This window comes from Crocodylus siamensis, chromosome 1 (assembly GCF_052110815.1).
Source record: "Crocodylus siamensis isolate JL-2025a chromosome 1, ASM5211081v1, whole genome shotgun sequence".
Classification (NCBI taxonomy): Eukaryota; Metazoa; Chordata; order Crocodylia; family Crocodylidae; genus Crocodylus; species Crocodylus siamensis.
Window position 1 is genome coordinate 67145881 of NC_143395.1, and position 23801 is coordinate 67169681.

General features: G+C 41.9%; 1 protein-coding gene across 2 annotated transcripts; it reads left to right on the plus strand.

Annotated features, from left to right (window-relative positions):
• Window positions 1-9427: 9427 nt before the first annotated feature.
• Window positions 9428-21668, plus strand: PRSS35 (serine protease 35). 2 transcript variants are annotated; one of them, XM_090035783.1, is made up of 2 exons: window positions 9428-9554; window positions 15714-21668. In XM_090035783.1, the coding sequence occupies exon 2, from the start codon at window positions 15724-15726 to the stop codon at window positions 16972-16974; it is 1251 nt and encodes a 416-aa protein (XP_089891909.1). In that variant the 5' UTR covers window positions 9428-9554; window positions 15714-15723; the 3' UTR covers window positions 16975-21668. The 2 variants fall into 2 exon arrangements, with proteins under 2 accessions (XP_089891909.1, XP_089891918.1); XM_090035792.1 differs by lacking the exon at window positions 9428-9554 and adding an exon at window positions 9579-10350.
• The last annotated feature ends 2133 nt before the right edge of the window (window positions 21669-23801 follow it).

Consider the following 23801-nt stretch of genomic DNA (forward strand, 5'->3'; position numbering starts at 1 on the left):
TTTAAATGCAGTTGCTGTTTATTCATTATTACTCTGGACAATCATCTTATATCTTTTGATGCCTAAACCAAAGCCCAATTAAATGGAAAGAAAGTTTCTGACTAACTTCTGTGATTCTTGGATTTGCTCCATATTCCTAGAACAAGCAAATTTATGAACTAAATTTTACACTGACATGAAGTCAATTGGATACGAAAGAAGACACAATGTAGCCTGTTATGTTTACCTGAAAAAGGTTTTTAAAAATAAAAAGCAATGGTATAGTTTGCTAAGGTACTAGTGTTGTTGTACAATGCAGTATATGTGGTACTATGAAAGTGTTAACTTGGAAATGGTACTTTAAAATGCTGTTAGAATATCCTATCCTATAATGCTTAACTGGGTGCTCCATTGCTTATGTTATGACTTTATAATCTGCTCTAGATTTTGGATGTGAGTTCAGTAGAAACTGAACTTTTTCTCAAATATATACAGTTCATGTTATATTACATTCAAGTCAGCTCAACTGTTATTTTCTAACTTTGTTAAACTTCTAACCATGCTCCTCCTAGAAACAGAGGTGCAAAGGACAGTTCCACCTGCCTTAAGCACCTGTTTCCACTGAGCAGGGCTGGATCAGGAAAGGCTGCAGCATAAGCTGTCTCTCTTTCTCGCTTTAAGCTTGTATCAGAGAACCCTAATGAGGCAGGAGGTCCTTGGAGGCTGACATTAGCTCCAAAAATGAACAGCTTGAAAATCTGGGGCGTGGTAGCGAGAGAGACCTAACTGTAGGTGTATACTACAGACCACCAAACGGGGAGGAACTTGATCTTGGAGTTCACCTGAGAACTGACTGAGGCTACATGCACACGTGACATGGTCATCACAGGTGATTTTAATTATCCAGACATGTCCTAGGAGGAACGCCTGGCCAAGTTGGAATGGTCGCGATCTGTCCTGACCTGTGTCAAGGAGCTCTTCTTGACTCAGGAGGTGCATGGGCCAAACAGAAGTGACGCTCTGCTAGACTTGGTCCTGGCAAAAGGAGACGACTTGGTGACTGACTGACTTAAATATAGAGGGAAGTCTGGGCAACCATGACTGTGAAACCCTCATGTTCACTGACTAATGTAAGGCAGACAAATTGGATAGCAGGATTTAAGTCTTGGGATTAAAAAATGCAGATTTCAACAAGCTTAGGTCACTAATAGGGCAAGTGCTGCAGGACCAGGGACTGAAGGCGAAAGGTGTGCATTGTTCCTTCCACAAAGAGGCGTTGTTCCATTAGGACGTGATCCTTGAAGCACAAAGGAAGTCCATTCTCATGCAGAGAAAAGGTAACAGAAGGGCTGGGAAGCCCTCTTGGCTAAACAGGGAAATCACGGTCCTCTTAAGAAAGAAGAAAGAGGCTGATAAACAATGGAAGCTCGGGGTGGGCCTCAAGGAGGACTACTCCACAATGGCCTGCATTTGCAGGGAACAGATAAGACAGGCTAAAGCAGTGACCAAACTTAGATTAGCAACAGGAATCAAGGACAACAAGAAGTCCTTCTTTAGGTACGTAAGGAACAGGAGGAAAAAAAATGGGAGTGTGGGACCATTGCTCAACAACTCAGGAGAGCTGGTTACCGGCACCCAGGAGAAAGCTGAACTCCTGAATGACTATTTCACTTCAGTCTTTCAACAGACCAAGGGGAAAACCATGCCAGGTAGAGTAGAAGATGAGCATGGTAGGAATAATCACATTCCTACTATTGCTGTAGAATTGGTGTATGACCAATTAATAAAAGTCAGCAGGACTGCATGATTTTCATCCGAGAATGGCCAAAAGTCATTGCGAAAGCCCTGGCAAAACTCTTCCACAACTTGTGGCACTTTGGAGAAGTCCCTGAGGACTGGAAGAGGGCCAATGCCCATCCAAACACAAAACGGGAAGGAGGAAGGACCCAGGTAACTATAGGCCAATCAGCTTAACTTCCATCCTAGGGAAAATCCTAGAAAAGTTCATCAAGGAGTCTAGCTGCGATAAGCTTGCAGAAGTTAAGGTTCTGAATGACAGCCAGCATGGCTTTGTTGCAGGCAGGTCTTGCCTTGCCAACCTCATCTTCTTCTATGACCAGGTAACTTGTCACCTGGACATGAGAGAGCAGGTTGACATTGTATACCTAGATTTCCAAAAGCCCTTTGATCTAGTATCCCATGACGTCCTTGCAAGAAAATTGGAGGGTTGTGGGCTTAACTCCGAGACAGTCAGATGGGTGAGAAACTGGTTGCAGGATAGGACCAAGAGAGTCATAGTGAACAGATGTGTCATCTTGGTGCAAAGAGGGCAGCGGTGTCCTGCAGGGGTTGGTACTCAGTCCAGTACTTTTCAACATCTTTGTTTACAATTTGGATGTGGGGATAAAGAGCTCACTGGCCAAATTTGTGGACGACACCAAGTTATGGGGAAGCATGGTCATACTTGAAGATAGGCTGCAGTTACAGGCGGACCTAGACAGGCTAGCAAGTTGGGCAGATTGGAACCTGATGAAGTTCAACGCTGAGAAATGTAAAGAGCTCTGCCTCCGGATGAGCAACCCCCAAAACACCTACAGGCTTGGCGGCACCAAATTGACTGGCACCACGAATGAAAGGGACCTGGGGGTAGTAGACCACAGTATAAATATGAGCTGACATTGCAATGCTGTAGCCAGTAGGGCAAATAATACTGTGGAATGCATCAATCGATGCATCTCCAGCAAAACCAAGGAGGTGATTCTTCTGCTCTACTCAGCACTAGTGAGACTGCAGCTGGAGTACTGCGCCCAGTTCTGGGCACCACACTTCAACAAGGCCGTGGACAAGCTTGAGAGAGTCCAAAGAAAAGCCACCCATATGATCAGAGTCTTAAAATGCAAGCCATATGAGGAAAGGCTGAGGGATCTGGGACTCTTTAGCCTGAGGTAAAGAAGGCTGAGAGGGGACCTGGTAGCAGCTTACCACTACACTAGGGGAGTACATCAATGGCTCGGTAAGCAACTGTTCACCAGGGCACCTGAAGGGAAAACCAGGAGTAATGGTCACAAACTCCTGGAAGATCGAGTCAGGCTCAGTATTAGGAAGAACTTCTTCATAGTCAGTGTCCAGACTGTGGAATAAGCTCCCTCCAGAGGTGGTGCAATTGCCTACCCTGGAAATCTTCAAGAGAAGACTAAACAGTCACCTTGCTGGTGTCACCGGACCCCCAGTTATCTTTTCTGCTTGGTGCAGAGGACTGGACCCAATGATCTTCCAAAGTCTTTTCCGGCCTTACAATCTATGAATGTATGAATCTATGAATAAGATTGATACAGCTATGTGAAGAAGATTGCCAGCTGTCTTTGGTGGAGGAGGAGGGGGGCACCTCTCAGCACTTCTTCCCAGAAGGATAGCAGGGTATAAGGCCTGGCTTGGAAAAGTGCTGGCTGGGACAATCTAGTTGGGGATGGTCCTGCTTTGAGCAGGGGGTTGGACTAGATGACCTCCTGAGGCCCCTTCCAACTAATTTTCTATGCTATGATTCTATTCTATGCTAGGATAGCGTGTGCGTGACACGGCCCAATGTAACTGTGCAAAAGCTGCATGGGGTACTTCTACCTGAAAAGAAGTGCTAGCAACACCCATGGTAATTTGAGGCAACACAACACTGGTTCTCAACCAGGGGTGATGCCAAATTCAAAAAAGTCGGGGAGAACCCCTGACTATGAAAAAGTTGAGAACTACTGCTTTGGGCTATAAATAGACAAGGTATATTGAACTCCAGAGTTTTAGGGTTAGAGAAGTGTTATGAAAGGACTTTTTAATGAGTTGACAAGCTGGCTAAGAGGAATTTCTCTGGGAGCAAAAGAGGTAAGAAAAAAGTGAAATACCTGTGATGCCAGCTGAGCTGGAAAACTAGTAGTTCCTTTTTTTTAAATTAGCATGGGAATGAAAAGCAGAAAAGAAAAGGGAGTTACCTGAATCATATTAAAAGGATTCAGAAAGAATCACTAGTTTTTTGGGGGAAAGATCTATTTGTGGAAGATCAGAAGTTAAATGAAAGGCAGGAGCTGAAACTTTGACTTAATTTCCACTCATGGACTGTGGCAAAGGACTGAATATTAATTTTTTTACATGGACTTTTAACTCATGAGTTGCTATACATAGCTACAAGGGTGTAGGTTGTAGTCGTGTTGGTCTAAGGGCATAGGCTGACAAGGTTTTCTGAGTGAATCTGATATCTTTTATTAGACCAACTTAAATAGTTGGAAAAACATTTCCTTACAAGCTTTTGGGTTTAAAAACCCTTCTTCGGGCTGAGGAAGCCTCTGCAGTAGGTGAAGAGTTGCTGTAGTAAAGAAGAAAACCCCCCATGAATTGCACACCACTGGTTATGACATATCACCCCTCCCTCAAATCCATACGGAAAATCCTCAAACAATTGCAACCCATACTAGAAGGAGACCCTGTTCTTAAAGAAATCTTCCCAGAACCACCCGTCTTAGGCTTCAAGCAAGCACTGAACCTTGCTAACCTCATCACCAGAAGCAAATTTCCTACGGCCCAGAACACATCAAATGGATCCAGACCATACCATGGCAAGAAATGCAAAACCTGTCAACACATCACACCCCCACTACACCCCACAACAGAGCCATCAACATTCCTGGATCTTATAGCTGCACCTCCAGAAATGTAATATATCTCATCCAATGGAACAAATGCCCAGATGGAAAATGTGTACGAGAGACCAAACAACAACTATGCACCAGAATGAATGCAACTGGAAATCTATCAAAAACAAGAATACCCAATTACCTGGTGGGGCACTTTTATCACAAGAAAACCACTCCTTCTCCAATCTTTCAGTTCTAATCATCAAAGGGAATTTATAAAACACTTTTCACAGATAAGCCTATGAACTTTACTTCATCAACTTCCTGGATACAATCATGGACTAAATACAGACATTGGATTTATGACACATTATAACCTGCCTAACATCTGACTTCCCAGGTACCTCTCTGCTTTTTACCTGCTACAGCCACCTGCCATGCCCCAGCCTGTCTCACCCACTGACTCCTCAATTTACATCTTCATTGACTGCCTGTCTTGCATGCATACCAGCCCAGCCTCTGGCTTCTTTACTATTCATTCTATCCAGGAAGAGCGCATACCAACTGCAGAGGCCTCCTCAGCCTGACAAAGGGGTTTTAAACATAAAAGCTTGCTAAGAAATTTTTTTCCAGCTATTTAAATTGGTCTAATAAAAGATATCAGATTTACCCAAAGAACCTTGTCTGCCTATACATAGCTATGAATTTTTCCTTTTAGTTTTCTTTAATTGCACCTGCCTATTTTCTATTCCTATATTTATCTATGAAGAAACTTCTTGTGCAAAAGTATATCCGTGATGAACTTCTAAATAATACCGGTGTGGTTTTTTTTCTTAGTAAAATAAAAAATGTTTTGTATGAATGCAAAAGCCACATGAGCGCTGCATCAGTTCACCAGACTTTAAACAGACAGACCAATTTCCAAACGTGGCCGCCTGTGTTATCCTGCATATATTGCCCAAACGAAAAATGGAAGCTACCCAATTTAAATATTCAAGGTGAAACTATCTAATACACTTCATGTAGAAAAGGTATAAGATGTCCTGTAAAATATTATTGGAAAAAAATTGTGGATCCCCAGCTACCAATTTTAGCCTGAAGATACTTAAATAAAATCACTTCTGTGAGATCCAGCCTGCAAATCTGATAGCAGAAAACCACCTGGGAAACTAAAAATATACTGAAAGTTTAGAAGAACAGTTTTAATGATAAGTACAAAATACATTGACAGAAAGCTAATGGATTTTAGAGCTAGTTCTGACTTCTTTATTCTAACATGAAAAATTTCAAAAAGCAACTGTCTTTTTAAGCTCACTCCCATGTGAATGTCTATTACTACAGAATATCAAACTTATTTTTGGGGCATGTAAAAATACCAAAGAGGTTCACTAAAGGTCTAAAGATATAATATTGCTTCTGAAAGATAAAATTAGGATATCAAAGGGATTTAAACAACAATTATTTACAGCAGTATTCTATGTCTTATACAGTACAGTAATCTGGGGTAAGTTCATTTTCACAGTCTAAGGGGTGGGCAATTATTTGGGCCTACAGGCCACACAGGGAGTTTTGATGAGTTACGGGCTGAATAAGTACCACCCTACATCTCTACAACAACTCACCAAAACTCCTTATGGGCTTTGGGCAGGTGGGGAATAGTGTTTGGGAGTGGGACAGGTGCAATCCACTCCCTGCATGCCCTGCTCTGTGGGGAGAGGGGAGGGGTATGTTGGGGATTGCCTGGGCACTAGGTTCCAGGAGCCAGCCAGGGTGAGGGGAGGGAAGTGGAGGTGGGGATGCACGCAATAGAGCGTGCCTGGTCTGTGACTGCCCCTGCAGTACTCCACATGGGGCTGAGCCCTGCCCATACTGCACTGCCATTGGAGCCCACTGGCCTGGCCCCAGCCAGCATGCAGCTTCTGACAGGGTTGTTCCTGGTGCAGCTGCAGGCAGCTGGGTGCTGCTCTGTTCCTGTTGCCTCCAGCAGGAGCCACCCAGCAGAAGCTTCCCCCCTGCCCACCTGGAGCAGGGGCAGGAGCAGGAGCAGGAGGAGGAGCTGCTGGAGGTGAGGAGAGCAGAGCAGCACCTGTTCAGCTGCAGCTGCATGAGGAACAGCCCCACTGGAAACTGTGCACTCTGGCCAGGGCCCAAGCTGGTGGGACCACAATATGGGCTGTCCTGGTGGGAGTGTGGGGAGCTCAGTCCCATGTGGAATGCTGCAGGGGCAGCCCTGGGTCAGATCCAGTCGGTTGGCAGGCCGTATTTTCCCCACCCCTGGTCCATACACTATAATTAGTCTTCGGCAAATTTTGTTTTTATGGAATGAGGACATTTTTGCTTACAATAATTTAATTGTATTTCCACATAATAAAGTAGCTAAAACATAGCTAATATAGTAAAGTAGCAAATGTAGCTAATAACCAGGGACATTTAAATCCATTAAAAGAAATGAAATTCCTTATAGTTCATTTAAAATCCATGTTAGTAAAGATACTAAAACAAAATTAAAGATATCTAGTTATGCTTGAGTCAGAAAAGTATAGGTGTAGATGTGCCTATATTTTTGGTAAAGATTTATTTTTCTGCAATGTTTTACAAAGAGTATTTTTTAGTTACTGTGGGACTGGTGGGAATCCTTCAAACAACTTCAGGAGATTTTAGATCAGACCTTTATATCTTGTGAATACAAAAAGGGTGGGCATGCAGATGAACTAAAACAATTAAAAATCACTAAAATCAGTAAAAGTTTGAGTAAATTTACAGAAATTAAGTAAATTTATGAAAAACAATTCTAGAATTTTTGAGCTTTCTAGACTAGCCTGAGAAAAACAAATATGTTTTTAAGTGCTGGAGTGTGTGGGGGGAAGGGGAGAGGGTGCAGTGGGGTGGAAGTGGGTGTTCATCACGTGTGTGTGTGTGTGTGTGTGTGTGTGTGTGTAGGGTTCAGAATGCTGTAGGATGCTGCTGGTGCTCCCTCCAAATCAGTGCCCAAGGCTAGCATCCCATCTGCTCAGCTACTGGTCACACCTATGCCTTTTGGCTCAAAAAAGGCTATTATTTAACTACTGAAAAGCTTGTGCCCAGTATGTTTTTCTTAAATCCGAGCTCTGAAAGAATAATGGCTGTGAATACTTGAAATATGTGTGAAGATTGAAGGGTCCTAATCAGAGTAGCTCAACATTTTTTAATATGTTCACAGTATACATGGCATGCAATATAGCTAACATCTGGTACCCATACTTTTTTTGTGGGGAGAGGGGTGCAAACCTGAGGTGGGTTGCCTGTTCACATTAAGTAACTCTAAATCAGTTCAGCAGTTACTGATGGAAGTATTTTAGTGATGTTTCTAAGGCTCCCGCTACACATTATATATATTGTACAATTCATTGGTGAATTGTGCCATAAATGTAGACCTGCCTCTTACACAAAGTAATTATCACACAACTGGTGAAGCATGCAAATAAATGTAGACCTTCTGTGCGTGCAAAATACAAGTGCCACAAGTGCAAAATTATCACACAATGAACTGAAGTGTGCAATAAATTTACACCCGCTGTGTGTGACAAGTAACTACCACAATGAAAATGACTATTCTGCTGTAAAAAGAGCCAACTAGCTATAAAGTTAGGGCTTGAAAATGTATAAGAACGCTATAGCTGGCTTGTGGCCAGCTTTAATTTGAATGTGTAGTGGGGCCTTAACTGACACAGTTTTACCTACAGAATGAAGTGACAACCAGAGGAAACAAACTGCAGGACCTAAGGGTCCACCTGGACTGCTGTGCAACCAAATTCAGTTAGAAATTTCCTATGGGTTTCTATACATTTTTTTTTTATTATTAATATATTTTGTGCTCCAGGTCAAATCAGCCAAATCAGTTCCAAATCATATCAACTGAGCAGAACTCAGTTGTTCCAGAAACCATATTGACTGAGCAGTCAGAACTCAATCGTTCAAACACCGTGGATGATGCTACAACCCAGGAGCGTCCTCTGTCCCCGGCTCTCACCCTGGCACTTCAGATACTCCCAAATCCATTGGCAGGCATCCTACGTGCAGGCCTGAGCCCGAGCCCTAGCCCGAGCCCAAGCCCGGAGGTCTTGGGATTCAGACGCTCCCAGACACTACAGCAGGGTTGGGCAAAATGCAACCTGTGGGCCAGATGCAGCCCACCAGGCCATTCTAACCAGGCCATGAGGCCCCTAAAAAATTTAGAAAATTAATATTTATCTGCCCTGGGCTGTCTGTCATGCGGCCCTTGATGGCTTGTCAAAACTCAGTAAGTGGCCCTCCGCCCAAAATAATTGCCCGCCCCTGCAGGCAAGCACCCCCCATCCCAGACTCCATGGATGACTGGTGGGGGGCACATGCCCCTCCGACACGGCCTTCCCTGCTGCCAGTGGTGTCTGCGGGCACTCACCAGCTCTGTACCTGCTGCCACCTTCTGCGAGTGCCCCCCAGACTCAGGAGGTGCCAGGCACCCACGCCAGACTCCCGGCCTCTTCTGGGCTAGGATGGGGTGTAGGAAGTATCTTAACTGAAGAGTCGGGGTTTCTCTACATTTGCCTCAGGCTCTTCTTTCCCTCCAGCCTCTCCAAAGCGCCCGTTCTCCCGAGGCAGGACCTGGGGAGCGCCCCGCAGAAGAGCGCTAGCCCAAGGCCGGGCTCCTCAGTGAAAGCAGCGGCGCAGGCCGCCGCATGTTACTGCCCCGCTTGGCGCCCGCCCGCCAGGAGCCCGCGCCCGGGCTCGAGCTGCGCGCGGGATGCTCCGGGCCCCGGCGCCGGCGCGGGGCGGCGCGCAGGTGCGGCGGGGCCGGGCCGGGGCATCCCCCGGGGGCCGCGGCGCCGCCCCCTCGCCCCTCCCCGCCGGGAAAGACCTGCCCGCCGCCCGCCCGCCGCCCGCACTCGCCGCAGCGCGCCCGCGGAGGTGCCGGAGCGGGATCGCAGCCCGCAGGCGCAGGTAGGAGCCGCCGCGCCCGGGGCAGCCCGGCTGGAGGACGGCGGAGAAAGGGGAGCCGCGGGCTGGGGCTGGAGCCGGGCTCGCTCGCTCGCGTGGAGCCTCCCTCTGCCTCCGGCTCCACCAGCGCCGCGGCCCCGTCGCTAGAGGCGGCCGCCTCTGGGATCCGGCCCCGCTGCCGGGACGAGACGTGCAGCCTTCGGTGTCCAGACGAGCTCGTTTGGGGGAGAAGGGCGGGGAAGGGACCAGGCAAAGCTTGGCTTGAACTGCCAAAGCCGGGATTGATTTGTCTTTGGAAGAGGAGGGATCCCGCGCCCCACTCCCCCCTTCCAGACAGCTGTCAGGCTGGAGGAGTTATCTAGTGCTTACAGATACTCCCCATGAAGGGAGCCAACAGAAAGCAGAACAGGTGACAAGAGTGACAACAATCTGCCTTCTGGGCAGTTGGCCTGAAATGACTGCTGCTTACCTATGGGCCCTGCTCCACCCTCAGATTAAAGTTGGCTAGAAACCAGCTGTGGAGTTATTGCCCATTTGCCGGAACGTACAGCGGGTTGGCTTTTCCTAGCTGACTTCTTTATGGTGGGATGCGTGGCTGGCCGATGTTTATGGCAGAATTCACCAGTCACTTGCATCATGTATGTAAAGTGTCACAGGGGCCAAGCGGGGTTAGGTGATGCAGGCACCAAGGTGATGCTGCTTGTTATTAACCACCGGCTGGGAGCACTGAGGACAAAGAATTCAGTGGAGCCCTGAGAATAACACCCCTCATCCTGTGGCGGGGGAGGAATGAAACAAAGTAAGTGGATATGAAAGTAACTTTCACAGTAAGGGCTAAAGGGAGTTCCTTGAACTCTGGAGGACTCATTTCCATGGGAAGTGAAAGAGGCTTATTAGTGACAGCTCCTTAGGAGCTGTTCAAGCCACCACCTGAAACAGCACCAGCAGCAGAGCTGTTTGCTAAACATTTTTTCTCCTCCCTCACAAAATCTTATGAGAGAATGCAATACAGATGTTACAGATGTAAGAAAAAGCTGGGCTTTTGTGTAGTTGCCCAAGTATGCCAGGGACCTCCAACACAAGCCGTAATGAGAGAGGTAGTTACCAAAATGTATTTGGGAAAAGTGGAAACTTAACTGTAATTACTGGTGGCAAAAGTATCTGGAGTATTGATGGGGGTGTTTGGGATGGGGAGAAAATGCAAGAATGTTTTGTTCTTTCAGGGAACAGATACAGCGGGTGGACTGGAGAAACATAAGCCTGGAATGAGGGAGGGTGTAGGTCACTACTGAAATGTATTGGCAATTGGTGTTGGGATACAGCTGGCAAAAAAGTGCCCGCCTACATATGGCTATATCCAGTCAGATTCTCCTAATGCAGGTTTATATGGCAAAGGAGTTTTTCTGCACCTGAAGATCAGAGCTGTAACACTCTGTTGTTTGTAAGGATCCAGATCATACCTCAGAACCTAATCCTGAATTTGAGAATAAACTGAAAGTGTGTATCCCTGCCAACAAACATGCAGTGGTTTTTATAATGCATTATGATATACTGCTGATCCAAGTAAACTGGTTAGAAAGAGGAAGAGTGTAAAGATGTTGGGAACAATTGATCTATCCAGTTCTGCCATCTAGTGGCTATATTGGAGACAGACAGGTACACATGATCTAATAAAATTGAAGTTAAAAGGCAATCCTCTACTTTTTGCAGGTGAAGTTAGTTTTGTTATTCCAGAAATCTCTGATGCCTGTTTTGTAAGTTCAGGTAACAATAGATATGTCCAAGCACAGTAGTTGATTTTATCAGATTCAGGTGGAAAGCAGGAGATGTCTCAGTTTTTCTTAAATCATGACAATCAGCACAAGTTCAGGCTGGAGACTTACAATTGTCATTAGAGCAACATTTTCTTCTACAGAGTCTCAAGAAGTCAGTGCTAATACCACTAGAAGTTGTGATGATTAATCTTGACACTTTATCAGAAGTTTTCTTCCTAGAAGAACTTAAGTGTTCCCCTCGAGCTTGTCTTTCCTTTCACAAATAAGTGAAAGACAGAAAAGCTTATTTGGAGAATGAGTAGCAGTTCCTTATTTTCATATCTAAAAAAATGCTTTAAAAAGGTATGCTTGGTTACTACAGACTGGAACTTGTACTAAAAACCTCTGCAATGCTGAGCGGCTTCAAGAATCCCAGAGCACAGACTGTACCAAACAGTGAAGAGATAAAGCCCTGCCAGGAATCTGAGCTTTTCTTTTCTTCATGTCAAAGCTACACTTTCAAGTAAATCCCACCCAAGGGTGCTTTAATGGGAAACTTGACCCACTTCCACAAGATATAGGGACTTAAAACTGCATACAAGTATTGAAAGTGCAGTTGGATCACATTCTAAAAACTCCCTCTAAAGTATTCCAAAAAATTCTTTTTCATCACTAAAAAAGAATAATAGGGTTTGTAACTGAAAGAGTGGGATTTAGGAGGAGATGCAGAAGGGCTTCTGGTACCAAGTATCTAAAGTGGGGAGACACCCATGTCTATATAAAAAGGTGGAAAGCTCACAAGCCACAAACCTGAGGTGCTAGTGTTTCAGTAGTAAAAGTTAGAAGCTTCCAGAGGGGAAGGGATCATCTTTCTCCACTTGTTTCCAGCCTCTTCTCTGAAGATGCAGTTCTGTACCTTAAAAGGATCATGCTTAAAGTATCTGTGGGTACTAACTAAGACATTTGGCAGTTAATGAGTTTAGAAAGATCACTGGTGCAGTCTGGTATAGCAACTCCTATGTTTATTATTTTCATGGTATGGGCTTCTTTCAACTCCTTTAAAGGTACATTGTTTCAGTTACTTGCAGCAAACCATAAATGCCTCATCATAGTAGACAAAATCCTTGGCATCAAGGGCTGCTGTTACAGGGAATAAGCAGTTCATTATGGTCTTTCAAACAGGAGTTCCTGAGGTCCTTGCGGCTGTGATGAGGATGGCTACAGTGAGCCACAAGACCCCACCCATTTTGTTGTAGTAGGTTTCTATACTGGGAAGAGTTGGTTATAGCTCAGGTTGGGAAGACTTCAATCGTTTTATTTTGAAGACATCAGCAATGGCCTGTCCAATTTTTTTTTTTTTGTGCTTGAAACTAGACTAACACAACTAACTGCCCGTCTCTCAGCATTAATAAATTGATGTCTACAGCATGCCATTATAGGAAAACATTTAAGCATCTGGATGCTGGATTGGGAGTCCCTTTTTGATAAAATAGGGTAGGGCAATCCAGGAATGGCTTTTGTCTTGCATCTTGACAACATTCACAAGCCCTTAAAAACAGTCATGTCTGAGAGCAGCTCCTCATTTGTTCAACAAATATATTGGAACACCAGTGAAATAAAGTTGAAATGCACTCTCTCTTCAATATTTTTAATATCATAGGAGAAAATTAGTTGAATTCTGAGAAGGAAAGCACTAGGATGCCTTCATCGTTCATGCTCTTTCAACTTTATTCACATGCTGTTTTGTGCTGTATCCTTTTATCTAGCCTGTAGTCAGTCATTTCCCCATTAACTGTAATGATTGATTCATATTTTGCAAACTAAAGTATAACTAGCATAAAGGAGATTTTCATTATTATTTATACTGTCAGGAGAGCACTGGTTTTTTCTCAACCTTTTTAGACTCAAGGCCCCTCCCTGAAAATGCCAGCTCTGCTTTCACTCATTCTTTTGACTACAGAAAAACAGAGCAATTTTCATGTTGCAAGGAACTCAGACCACAACAGGTTTGAATGTACTTGACATGGTGGATTCATATTTGAAATCTGTGGGTTTATCTTCAGAATCGTGTGTAGGCGTTTACACACCTACCTGTGATAATATTGTGCAGCTTCCTGTGGTTAAGAATCATCACGTTAGAGGGAACACCAGAGAATTTAATAAAACACTTGTCCTTAAATTGCTTCCTTTTTAAGCTTTACCTACCTATAGGCATTGCATGCATTAAGACTTCTGTACTGCTGTACAAAAGGGTACACAAATAAAGCAGAACTCTCCAAGTGGCAAGAACCAGTGTTTCACATATTTTAGGCATCAAATACAGCCACAGAATAAGGTTGATGTTATAATAAAGGTATCATACATAATTCAGGAGGATCTGAGTCCAAATTGCTGGTTGTGCCAAAGACTTTCTGTGTACTTTTGGGCAGGTAACTCAGTCTTTCAGTGCCCCAGTTCTTCATCTTTAACTAAGGGATAATATTGCATTTTTATCTTTTCTGTTTAGAACAGTGGTTCTTAACCAGGGTGTTATGGCACCCTGGGGTGTCTTGATCTTTTCAAGGGTGCCACAGGTTGTGTCACAATGTTAGTACAGTTAGGTGTGCAAACATGATTCACAAGATAAAACCAAAGATTTCAAATAGGAATCCACAGAGTTAAAAGTATCCCGACCTTTCTGTGTGCTTTGCAGCAGAATTGCTCTATTTTTGTGCATGCAAGAAAAAAACCCCCTATGAACTAGCATTGTGCAGGGGTGCCTTTAGTCTAAAAAGAGTGAAAAGGACTGATTTAAAAATGTAAGCTCTTTATGTACCTAGTTATCTACGTAGTTTAATGAAAAGTCCATCTTAATCAAGCCATCTTGGTATAACTGGAAAACAAATATTTTTTAATCGTAGCTAAAAGAAGTTTAATTTAAGGATTCATCATTGACTCCAAGATGAACATGGGCTGGCAGTGTGGGGATGCAGTCAGGAAGGCCAACTGCACCTTGTCATGCATCCACAGATGCATCTCGAGCAGGTCCAAGGAGGTGATCCTCCCCCTCTATGCGACACTGGTCAGGCCGCAGTTGGAGTACTGCATCCAGTTCTGGGCACCGCACTTCAAGAGGCATGTGGACAACATGGAGAGGGTCCAGAGGAGGGCCACTAGCATGATCAGGGGGCAGCAGGGCAGGCCTTATGAGGAGAAGCTATGGGACCTGAACCTGTTCAGCCTCCAGAAGAGAAGGCTGAGGGGGAGATCTAGTGGCCTGTTACAGACTAGTTGGGGGGACCAGCAGGCACTGGGGAAGTCCCTGTTCCCCCGAGCACCGCCAGGAGTGACCAGGAATAACGGTCACAAGCTGGCGGAGGGTAGATTCAGGCTAGATATCAGGAGGCGCTACTTCACGGTCAGGGCGGCTAGGATCTGGAACCAACATCCAAGAGAAGTGGTGCTGGGTCCTACCCTGGGGGTCTTTAAGGGGAGGCTAGATGTACACCTTGCTGGGATCATTTGACCCCAGTCCTCTTTCCTCCCATGGCAGGGGATTGGACTAGATGATCTGCTCAGGTCCCTTCTGACCCTAGAAACTATAATTTAGGGCCTCATTTATGGATGGGCTACCCTACTGTGTATCCTATAATATACTTTGCAAATTCTCTATTTTCTCCTTTCTTGAGATGACCCCCAGTTGTGTCTGAAGCTTCACTGCATCTTGTGACCCTTACTCAGAAAAGAAAAGCTAAAGAGCAGAACAGAAACAAATCATTTCCACCAAAAAAGAGAGAGAGGGGAGGGCAGTCAGGGAATTTTTCTCTGCCATTGCATACTGGCATCAGAACTGGCATGGCTTGTGTGTCTAGATAGGTTGCTTAGACTCAAGACTGTCTCATTGGACATGATACTACTGTAAGAGCATTTTTAGCTTGAGATTAGCTAGACTTAAGTTAGGCTCTTTACTTTTCCAAGTGGTCTTTTAAAAAGGCACTTGGCAGAGATTTTGCATTCATTTAGCTATTTTCTGAATTTCTGCAGTTACACTGAATTGTCATGAGCCATGCATGCAAGTAGTAGTTGGATGGAGGCACTTTTTAGTAGATTTCAAAAGTGTCAAATCTATCTCGACTACCTATACCATGGCTTCATACTTAACAGACAGCACACATCAAAGAAAGGGGATTAGGTCCTTAAAATGCCACTTTAAGATTACTGTTGCTGTACAGGCACAACTGTTTACTGTTTAATGAAGATGAAAAGTAGAATTACACACACAAAAAAAATCAAAATAAAGTGAGAGTGGATCAAGATTTGAGAGTTCATGTTTATATCATAACCACAAAGTTAATGTTTTGCCCCAGTGAGCTAGATGTAAATACTGTGCAGTTTATATTCCTAAAATATTCTCTGTTTTCCTTTGTAGAGCAAAACATATGGATACAATGGAACATATATTACTGCTACTCATGTTTTCCATTCCCATTATCAGTCTCACCAATGGGGCAGAAACAGAACAAGATTTCACTTGGCACTTAAAGAAGGTACCTCAGATTGTGAGCGAAAGAACTTTGTCCCTTGATAGTCCTAAATTTGAAACAACCACCAAATTAGAGCTCAAGAGAGTGTGTGGAATTGAGTGCCAAAGGAAACTTCCAGTGCCGAGTCTGTCTGACTTGAAGGATTTCCTCTCCTATGAGACTGTTTTTGAGAATGGCACACGGACCCTGACTCAAGTAAGTGTCTTGGGCCTAACATCTGATCAAGCTCAGAACACCAGTGGAAGAATGTCCTTAAGAAGAAAGAGGCAGATATATGGCACAGACAGTAGATTCAGCATCTCTGACAAGAAGTTCATGACTAACTTCCCATTCAGCACAGCTGTGAAGATCTCCACCGGCTGCAGTGGAATTCTCATTTCCCCCAACCACGTTCTAACAGCTGCTCGCTGTGTGCACAATGGCAAAGATTATGTCAAGGGCAGCAAAAAGCTGAGGGTAGGATTGTTAAAGGAGAGATCCAAAAGCAGTGGCAAGAAACGCAAGGGTGCTAATAGGAGTAAGAGAGAAATTTCTGAGGTCAGAGATGATGGGGTGGATGGCACAAAACAAAAGCCAGGTTCCAAAGGTGGTGGTAGAAAACAAAAGTCAACTAGGAGGGGTCAGAGAACCTCAAAGGGTAAGCCTTCCTTCCAGTGGACCAGGGTAAAAAGTACCCAGATCCCCAAAGGCTGGTTAAAAGGCAATAATGGTGATGTTTCCCTTGATTACGATTATGCTGTTCTTGAGCTCAAGCGCCCACACAAAAGGAAATATATGGAGCTGGGAATCAGCCCAACAATCAAAATGATGCCTGGGAGTATGATCCATTTCTCAGGTTTTGATAATGATCGATATGGGCAGCTAGTCTATAGATTTTGTAGCATATCTGATGAATCAAGTGATCTTTTCTACCAGTACTGTGATGCTGAGCTTGGTTCTACTGGATCTGGAATCTATCTTCGCCTTAAAGAGCCAGACAAAAAGAAATGGAAGCGCAAGATTATTGCAATTTACTCAGGTCATCAGTGGGTAGATGTCAATGGCGCACAGCAGGATTATAACGTAGCAGTACGAATTACTCCTCTCAAATATGCCCAGATTTGCTTCTGGATACATGGGAACAATGAGAATTGCACACAAGGTTGATAAAAACTGAAACTGTCCTCTGGCACTGACAGTGTAAGTCTGCCCTAAATGTTATTGGAAGAGCATCACCCTATACCAGGATGTATTTGAACTTGAAGCATGCAAGTAATATTTTCATATATTGAGTACTGCTACCCTTCAATTGGTAGAATTTTTTTTAATGGTCTAGTAAATCAACCTTAAATATGCACTTGAAATTCAAAACTGTACTTATGTTTAAATTTGTGATACATTCACATAGTTCAGATTAAAAGACAACAAGGAGGTGGGGACAATTTTTCTATTATACTGAAAATTTCTCAAACTGGTACTATTGAACGTGTATTTTTTCAATTGACTTGCTTTACTCAGGGTTCCATTCCAACAAGTTCCATGTACTTATTGTACTTTATGTGCAGAATTATCCTAATTGTGAAACATTGAAATAAGACCAAACTAATTATGGTTAGTTTTCACTGAAGATTGTACCTCCACACTGAGATGCAGCAGTCTAGTTCATGTTGGATGCCATGGATGGTATGACCGGGGGTACAGCACTCTAGATATACCCTGTTCATATGCTCTCCCTCTAAAGCACTCACTCCTGCCACTGTTGCAGATAGCATACTGGGCCAGATGGACTGTTGGTCTGGCCCAGCATGGCACTTGTTTTTGGCTTGGGAAATTCTTTTTCAAGGCTGTCTTGCAAAGACTTTTTGTGGAAATTCTGAATTTCTGTGGTTGATACTCAGACCTAACACCAGAAAGTTCATTCCATTGTTTGCTAAAATAACAAAAAGAGGTTAGTGAATGTAGGAGTTCCCCTGCTAAGGATAAAGAGAAATCATCAGGATATAGTCTAATGCCTGGAAATCTAGTTTAAGGAACTATACACATCTGGGAAATATTAAGCATGCATCTTTTCATTTTAGTTGGTTAGCCCCACATTTGCAGGCCAGATGCAGTCCATAGGTGTACGTTGCCAACCGTCATGCAATTGCCTTTATTAAGAAATGGCTGTTGACAACAATTTGAAAGAAAGAGCAAATATGGCTGTAAATGATAGCTTTTGGGTGGTCACTGTTTTAAGAGGTTCTGTAATTCTGTAAGTGTTCAGATTTCATAGATAAGCTTCACAGTACATCAGCATGGGAGCTGGAAAGCAATATTTTGATTTGTCATCTTACAGTTTAATGAGATCCTACTCTGATCTTATCACCAAAAAACTAGAGATAAACAAAAATAATCTTTCCATGCCAAATCACGTTAAAATCACCTACTGAAATGGAAGCGACCAGTCCTGTAAATAGAATAGATTTATTGTTAGGTAGCAATCATACTAATAAAATAATGTGCGTTTGCTGTTACTAAACTACACAGTTAAAAGAAAAGGCACCTCTGTCAAGTGATTTTGATGGTTTAAAGTTTGTATATAAGTATCACTAATATTTTTTGCTATCTAGTATGCTTAATTGCTACACGTGTAACTTTTTTTTTTTTTTATTTGTTAGCCACAGACTTTGAAAAACCCAAATTTTCAGGATGCTAGTTTAATGTAATAATGTAAAATGAAAATGCCTATATCAGGCCATTTGTATTTGGTTTTATTACTGCTATTCAATATTTCCATATTTAATGTGCTGTGATATTTTGTTGGCATTGACCAAAATTCAGTTTCTCTTGGCTGAATTTCTCTCAAGTTGAGGAAAGTGTAATGAGATTTTTTTAAAGATATTTTGATTTGCTGTATCTTTTAAAACATACTTGTAATGTATTTTCATGAAGTAAGTTTTTTGCTTTTTTTTTTTTAATCCACTGGTTTATCATTTTCAACTATACATAAAATCTGGCACATTGTTTGCAGGGTGACATTTTTGCCACTATAGTAGCAAAGTATGAACCTTTAATGTCTGGTTCTCTATAATAATCAAAACCTGTTTGACATTTTGTGGTATTTTATTAAACTGAAAGCACCGCACTTTAATATATATATTTAAAATTTAGGTCATTTCTGCAAGATGCTTAAAATTTAACTCCATTTACATGTCTGTTGCCTGTTTCTGTAAATATTTAATCAATAAGTTGAAAAAAATATGCTGCAGGCACAGTTAAAAATTAATGACATCATACTTTGTTTTACTATCTCTAATGATCGTTATTTCTTGATTAAAAATAACTTTAAAATCACCTCTGGCCAGTATTTGCCTCTTGTACCCTAAATCACTGGGCTACTCTATCTTTTAGAAAGCTCTATAATGCCTCTGGAGTACATTTTAAAATAAATATTCTAACAAAATGATACCAAAACCTTGGCTGCTGTAAATCAACATAGCAATGATGACCAACTAGGAGTTCTACTGGCTGCTAGTCTGACTCCCCCAAAAAACCAAAAAACAGTCCATCAAAAATTAGTGGGGACAACTTGATTCCTTGTTTTGGTAAGGCTGAAAGTCAGAAAGAAGGTAAGAACAGCAAAAAAAGATGGTAACAGACATACATTGATTTTGCTATTATAAGCATCTGCTGTGCTACCATCTGCATGTGCCAAGCATCTGCCTCCTTAATGTAAATATTCCCTTACCTAGCATAAATACACACGTCTTCATAGGACAAATAGTAGAAAGAGTATTTTCAAATGACTATACAGTAATATATGAAAACCATCTTCATATATGTCCACATTTGGTGTAAGTAGGTACCATTTCATCGGACCAGGAGTCACACCAGGATCAAGTTATAATAAACAATGGCTCTAGAGTCAGCCAGTAGCACAGATAGGAAAGATGTGGATGGCCAAAATATTGCTTTCTGCTGTGCCCTAATACCATAAAATATTAAGAATCATCATTGAACATTACAGACTGAAACAAGGTCAAGTGGGTTTTCATTGATCTTTTTGCCTTATGCAGATTAATGTGGAGTGTGGATGGTAAATAAAACAAGTATCCCTCAGCTTGTAAGAGGTTTTTTTTTTTTTTTAGTACAAAGCTGGTACTCGGTAAAATTGTTTCAAATTCAAATTCAGATGCTCTTTAAATGGAGGCAACAGATATGAATTTGACTTGTAAACTGTATGTTTCAGAACTCATGAGCACCTGGCCCAGATTTTGGCAGAACATCAACCATGACCTACTAAGAGGCTTTTATCCCTCTGAAGCTACTCATTACTTATATTTATTTAGTACTAATGCTTTCCTTTTAAGAGCTGCTCAGTCTGCTCTAATGGACCTATTACAGCAACTTTCTGCCTGGGTTTAGGAAGAAGAAGAATCCTTCTCAACTCACCTTTCTGTGAGGGGTGACAGGCGCTTTATAAAGATGAAACAATAACTTCTGGTGATAACAATGAATATTCTGATACAAATGCAAGCTAATGCCACCATCCCACAGACTTTTGAATGTGCAGCATGTTTACCACTTTGAGAAGTCCCATTGAAGTGAAACTGACTACTTGGTGTGTAAAGTTTAGCATGTGCTTAAGGCTTTGCAGGACTGCAGCCCAAGCATATATAGACTTAAAGCAGTGGTATTAAATTTTTTGGTCCCATGGGCCAGATAAGTGACATGGGGCCAGTCCACAGGTCAGACTGAACTCCACACTGCCTATGCCCAGCCCTACACGACACTGCTCAGCTTTAGCTGGCCCTGCACAGCCCTCACTGACTCCATGAGCTCATGCTATCTGGTCTCTGGTGTTCCCACTGGGTCCAGAAATTTGACAGCAGGGGAGAGGCAGTTAGCTGCCACCAAATTTTTTGGATATGTGGGGAGCCCCGGCGCCAGATAACATGGTCCTGACAAACACACTGTAAGCTAGCATTACTGGTTTTTACATAACAATTTTACCAGTGCTTAAAATGAATCCCATCTCAAAAAGTCTGTTATTTAAGGATTCACAGGACATAAATCTGCTGATAATATGACCCTACTATGACAAAAATCACTGAATAGAAAATGAATTTCTTTATAAGAAAACATGGAAATATTGCTGAGAAAGAGATAAGCTTTTTTGCTTTTAAGAAATCAATGCTCCATTTAATAGAAACAAATAATAAATTCAGCAATTAATAAAGGAAGAGCAAGCTGGTGTTATAGAGGGATTCAAGGAAGGACACTCGATACACAGATGTTCCAAGCAAACAGGCTGGCATGAAGAGCGACAGCTGTAGTTAAGATAGGGTAGAGAGAGGAGTGTGAGGATCAAGAAATACTGGAGGAAGCAGGCAAAAAACATAAGGCTATAAATTAATATTGCATAGAATTATGTAAAATTGCATAGAAATCTTACTTTACTGTTAAATAATTCTCAGTTCCTGCTGGCCTCAAGCAAAAACATGGGATGCAAGTGCAAGTTCTGGTAGTCAGCAGGGACCACTAAGGAATTCTAGACCCCAGTCTGAGTCCTTACATGCGGTTTCATTGAAGTCAATACAACTACTTTTCTTCATAAATTGTACTTGTATTAGTGTCAGGCCATACAAGAAACATCTGATCTGAGGCTAACAAAGTATGGGGAATACAAACCCTTCAACCATAGGATGCATAATAAATGGAGGGAATTTCTGTCAGTTGGTAATTTTTCAACATGGCATATTGTTACAGTTCCTATAAAGCTTGTTCCCTGTCAAAGGACAAACCTGAAGTTTTCAGTTATTATTGCCTTTTATTGCCTGTACCTTGAATTCTAGCTAATAAACACTTTCAAATACTTCCAATTTCTGTTGGATGTATGTGTTGAAATCTAACTGGATACTGTTTATTTAAAAATACTGCATGTCACTTTAATAATACATGTCTGCTGGTTTTTAACATATGTTTTACACAATATAGTTTATCCAAAGATGCCAGTTATTTTTATCTGGAAATGCCAGGATTAAAGGCTGACTGAAACAGAAATTTTAAGGGTACTGTTCAACTGAAAGCCTGAAATTACACATTAAGCTGTAAGGATGTGGAAGTCAATCTGATTTCTGTGTTGAGCTATTTTTATTTCACACAGCTGTTTTCTCCCAATGTTAAATTACACTCTGGTTAAAAATGAAAAGAATCACTAGCCTTGTGCTGTAGCTTTTCATCTTCTGCAAAATGCAAACTTGAGTGAGAATTCATTTTTCTTTTCTAAAGAATAGGAGCAAAAAACCCTAGAGAAGCTGTGTTTTGTACATGTTCAAAGTGACAGGTGAATATACAAACTTGTGTGAACGCACACACATTTCTTATAAATCAAGACCTTACACATACATAAGGCAATATGCATGTTGTATTAGAAACATAGTCTACATTTTTCCCTCTTTGTTTTTCTATGTTGTTAATGCAACAAAAATTTGTGAATGTAATAGTTTGCTAGTAAGCAGCCCTTTGGAATTCTGCTTTAAAAAGTACAAATTTCTGGAAGTATGAAGATGCTAATATCAGCTTTAGCATGCTCTTTAGTTATATACAAGAACAGTGATACACCTTTTGTTTGTAATACTAAATTCATGGCGTAAATGTAGTTAAGTGTAAGTATTTACAGTTATCCATCTTTCCTTGCAAACTGAAATGATCAGTAAATGGAACAGAGAAGAACCCACAGGAAAACCAACACCTTATTTATTCACCAGCAAAAGATTCACTTAATTCCCTCTTTCTGGTATCATTAGCTTGTTTTTTTCTCAAAAGACTCTGAAACAAGGCAATCAATAAGTAATATGTGAGGTGTTCACAATATATAGCACTTGCTCAGCTCAAATCAGACAATTTTGTCACTTTTATCACCAACTGAAACAGGAGCAAATTAAAGTTCAGAAGAGACTGCACCGCCGTAATTAACACCTATACTTTGTCTAATTATACCGTAGTGTCTGGAACAAGTTTAATCTTTTTCATGTTTACTAATTTTTAAGCTTGTATCATGACAGTGACTAATAACAGCCAGTGACCTGGGAACATTGCTTTCCTGATATTTAGGATGCAGTACAATGATATGGGTTATTGTCAAGTACAATTATATAGTTTACTGTCAAAGGCCTCTAATTTTAGAAGATACTGAGAGCTTTATAACAATCATTAAAATAGTATTAGAGTACAAGAAGTGACTACTAGATACCTTGTTTCTCATTTGCAGATCACATTTTCTGCTATGGTAGTAATTTTTCATGTAACAGTCTCAGAAAACATTGAATAAGAACCTAAGCTAGACTTTCTTTCAGGCAGCCTATTTAGCCTTCTTTGCCTGCTTTTCCATTCCCTTTCTCTGTGGTCCATCCCCATATTCATGGAGTAAATTCTAACTTCAGATCTTCTTAATCAAATACAAGGGAAAAAGCAGCAGAAAAATGTGGTCAGTTTTTAGTATATTAAAGCAATACACACTCCAAAGGTGATAAAGAGAGGTCACTGGCAGGAAGGGAAACCAGGATTGCTAAAACAGCAAAATACACTACCTTATTTCCTCACATAAAGTAAGAGCCCTGCTGTTCTTTCAAGTGATTTCAAAGTGTTATATATACTTCAGGAGACAAAGCTGTTTTGCCATGGAGATACAAGAGAGCTAATACAGCTTTTATATCCCCAGCATCTATGCTGAGAAAAAAATTCTAGAAAACAAGTTTTGTGCGTCTCCCAGCATGAAGCGTCCTAGCTTGTGTAAAGACAAGTCAACTCAACTGTCTAGACTGCTCCTAATTTAAACAGTGATGAATGTGGCAAAAAACTTTGTATCTTTGATTAAATGAATCATAAAAGATGTGAAGAAAACCCCACACATTGATATGTTGTTCTTTATTTATAGCAGTGCAATTCTTTTCTATATGGGTTCTTCTGCCACTCCATGGCTCCATCTAGACATTAGGCTTAAGATGTGATAA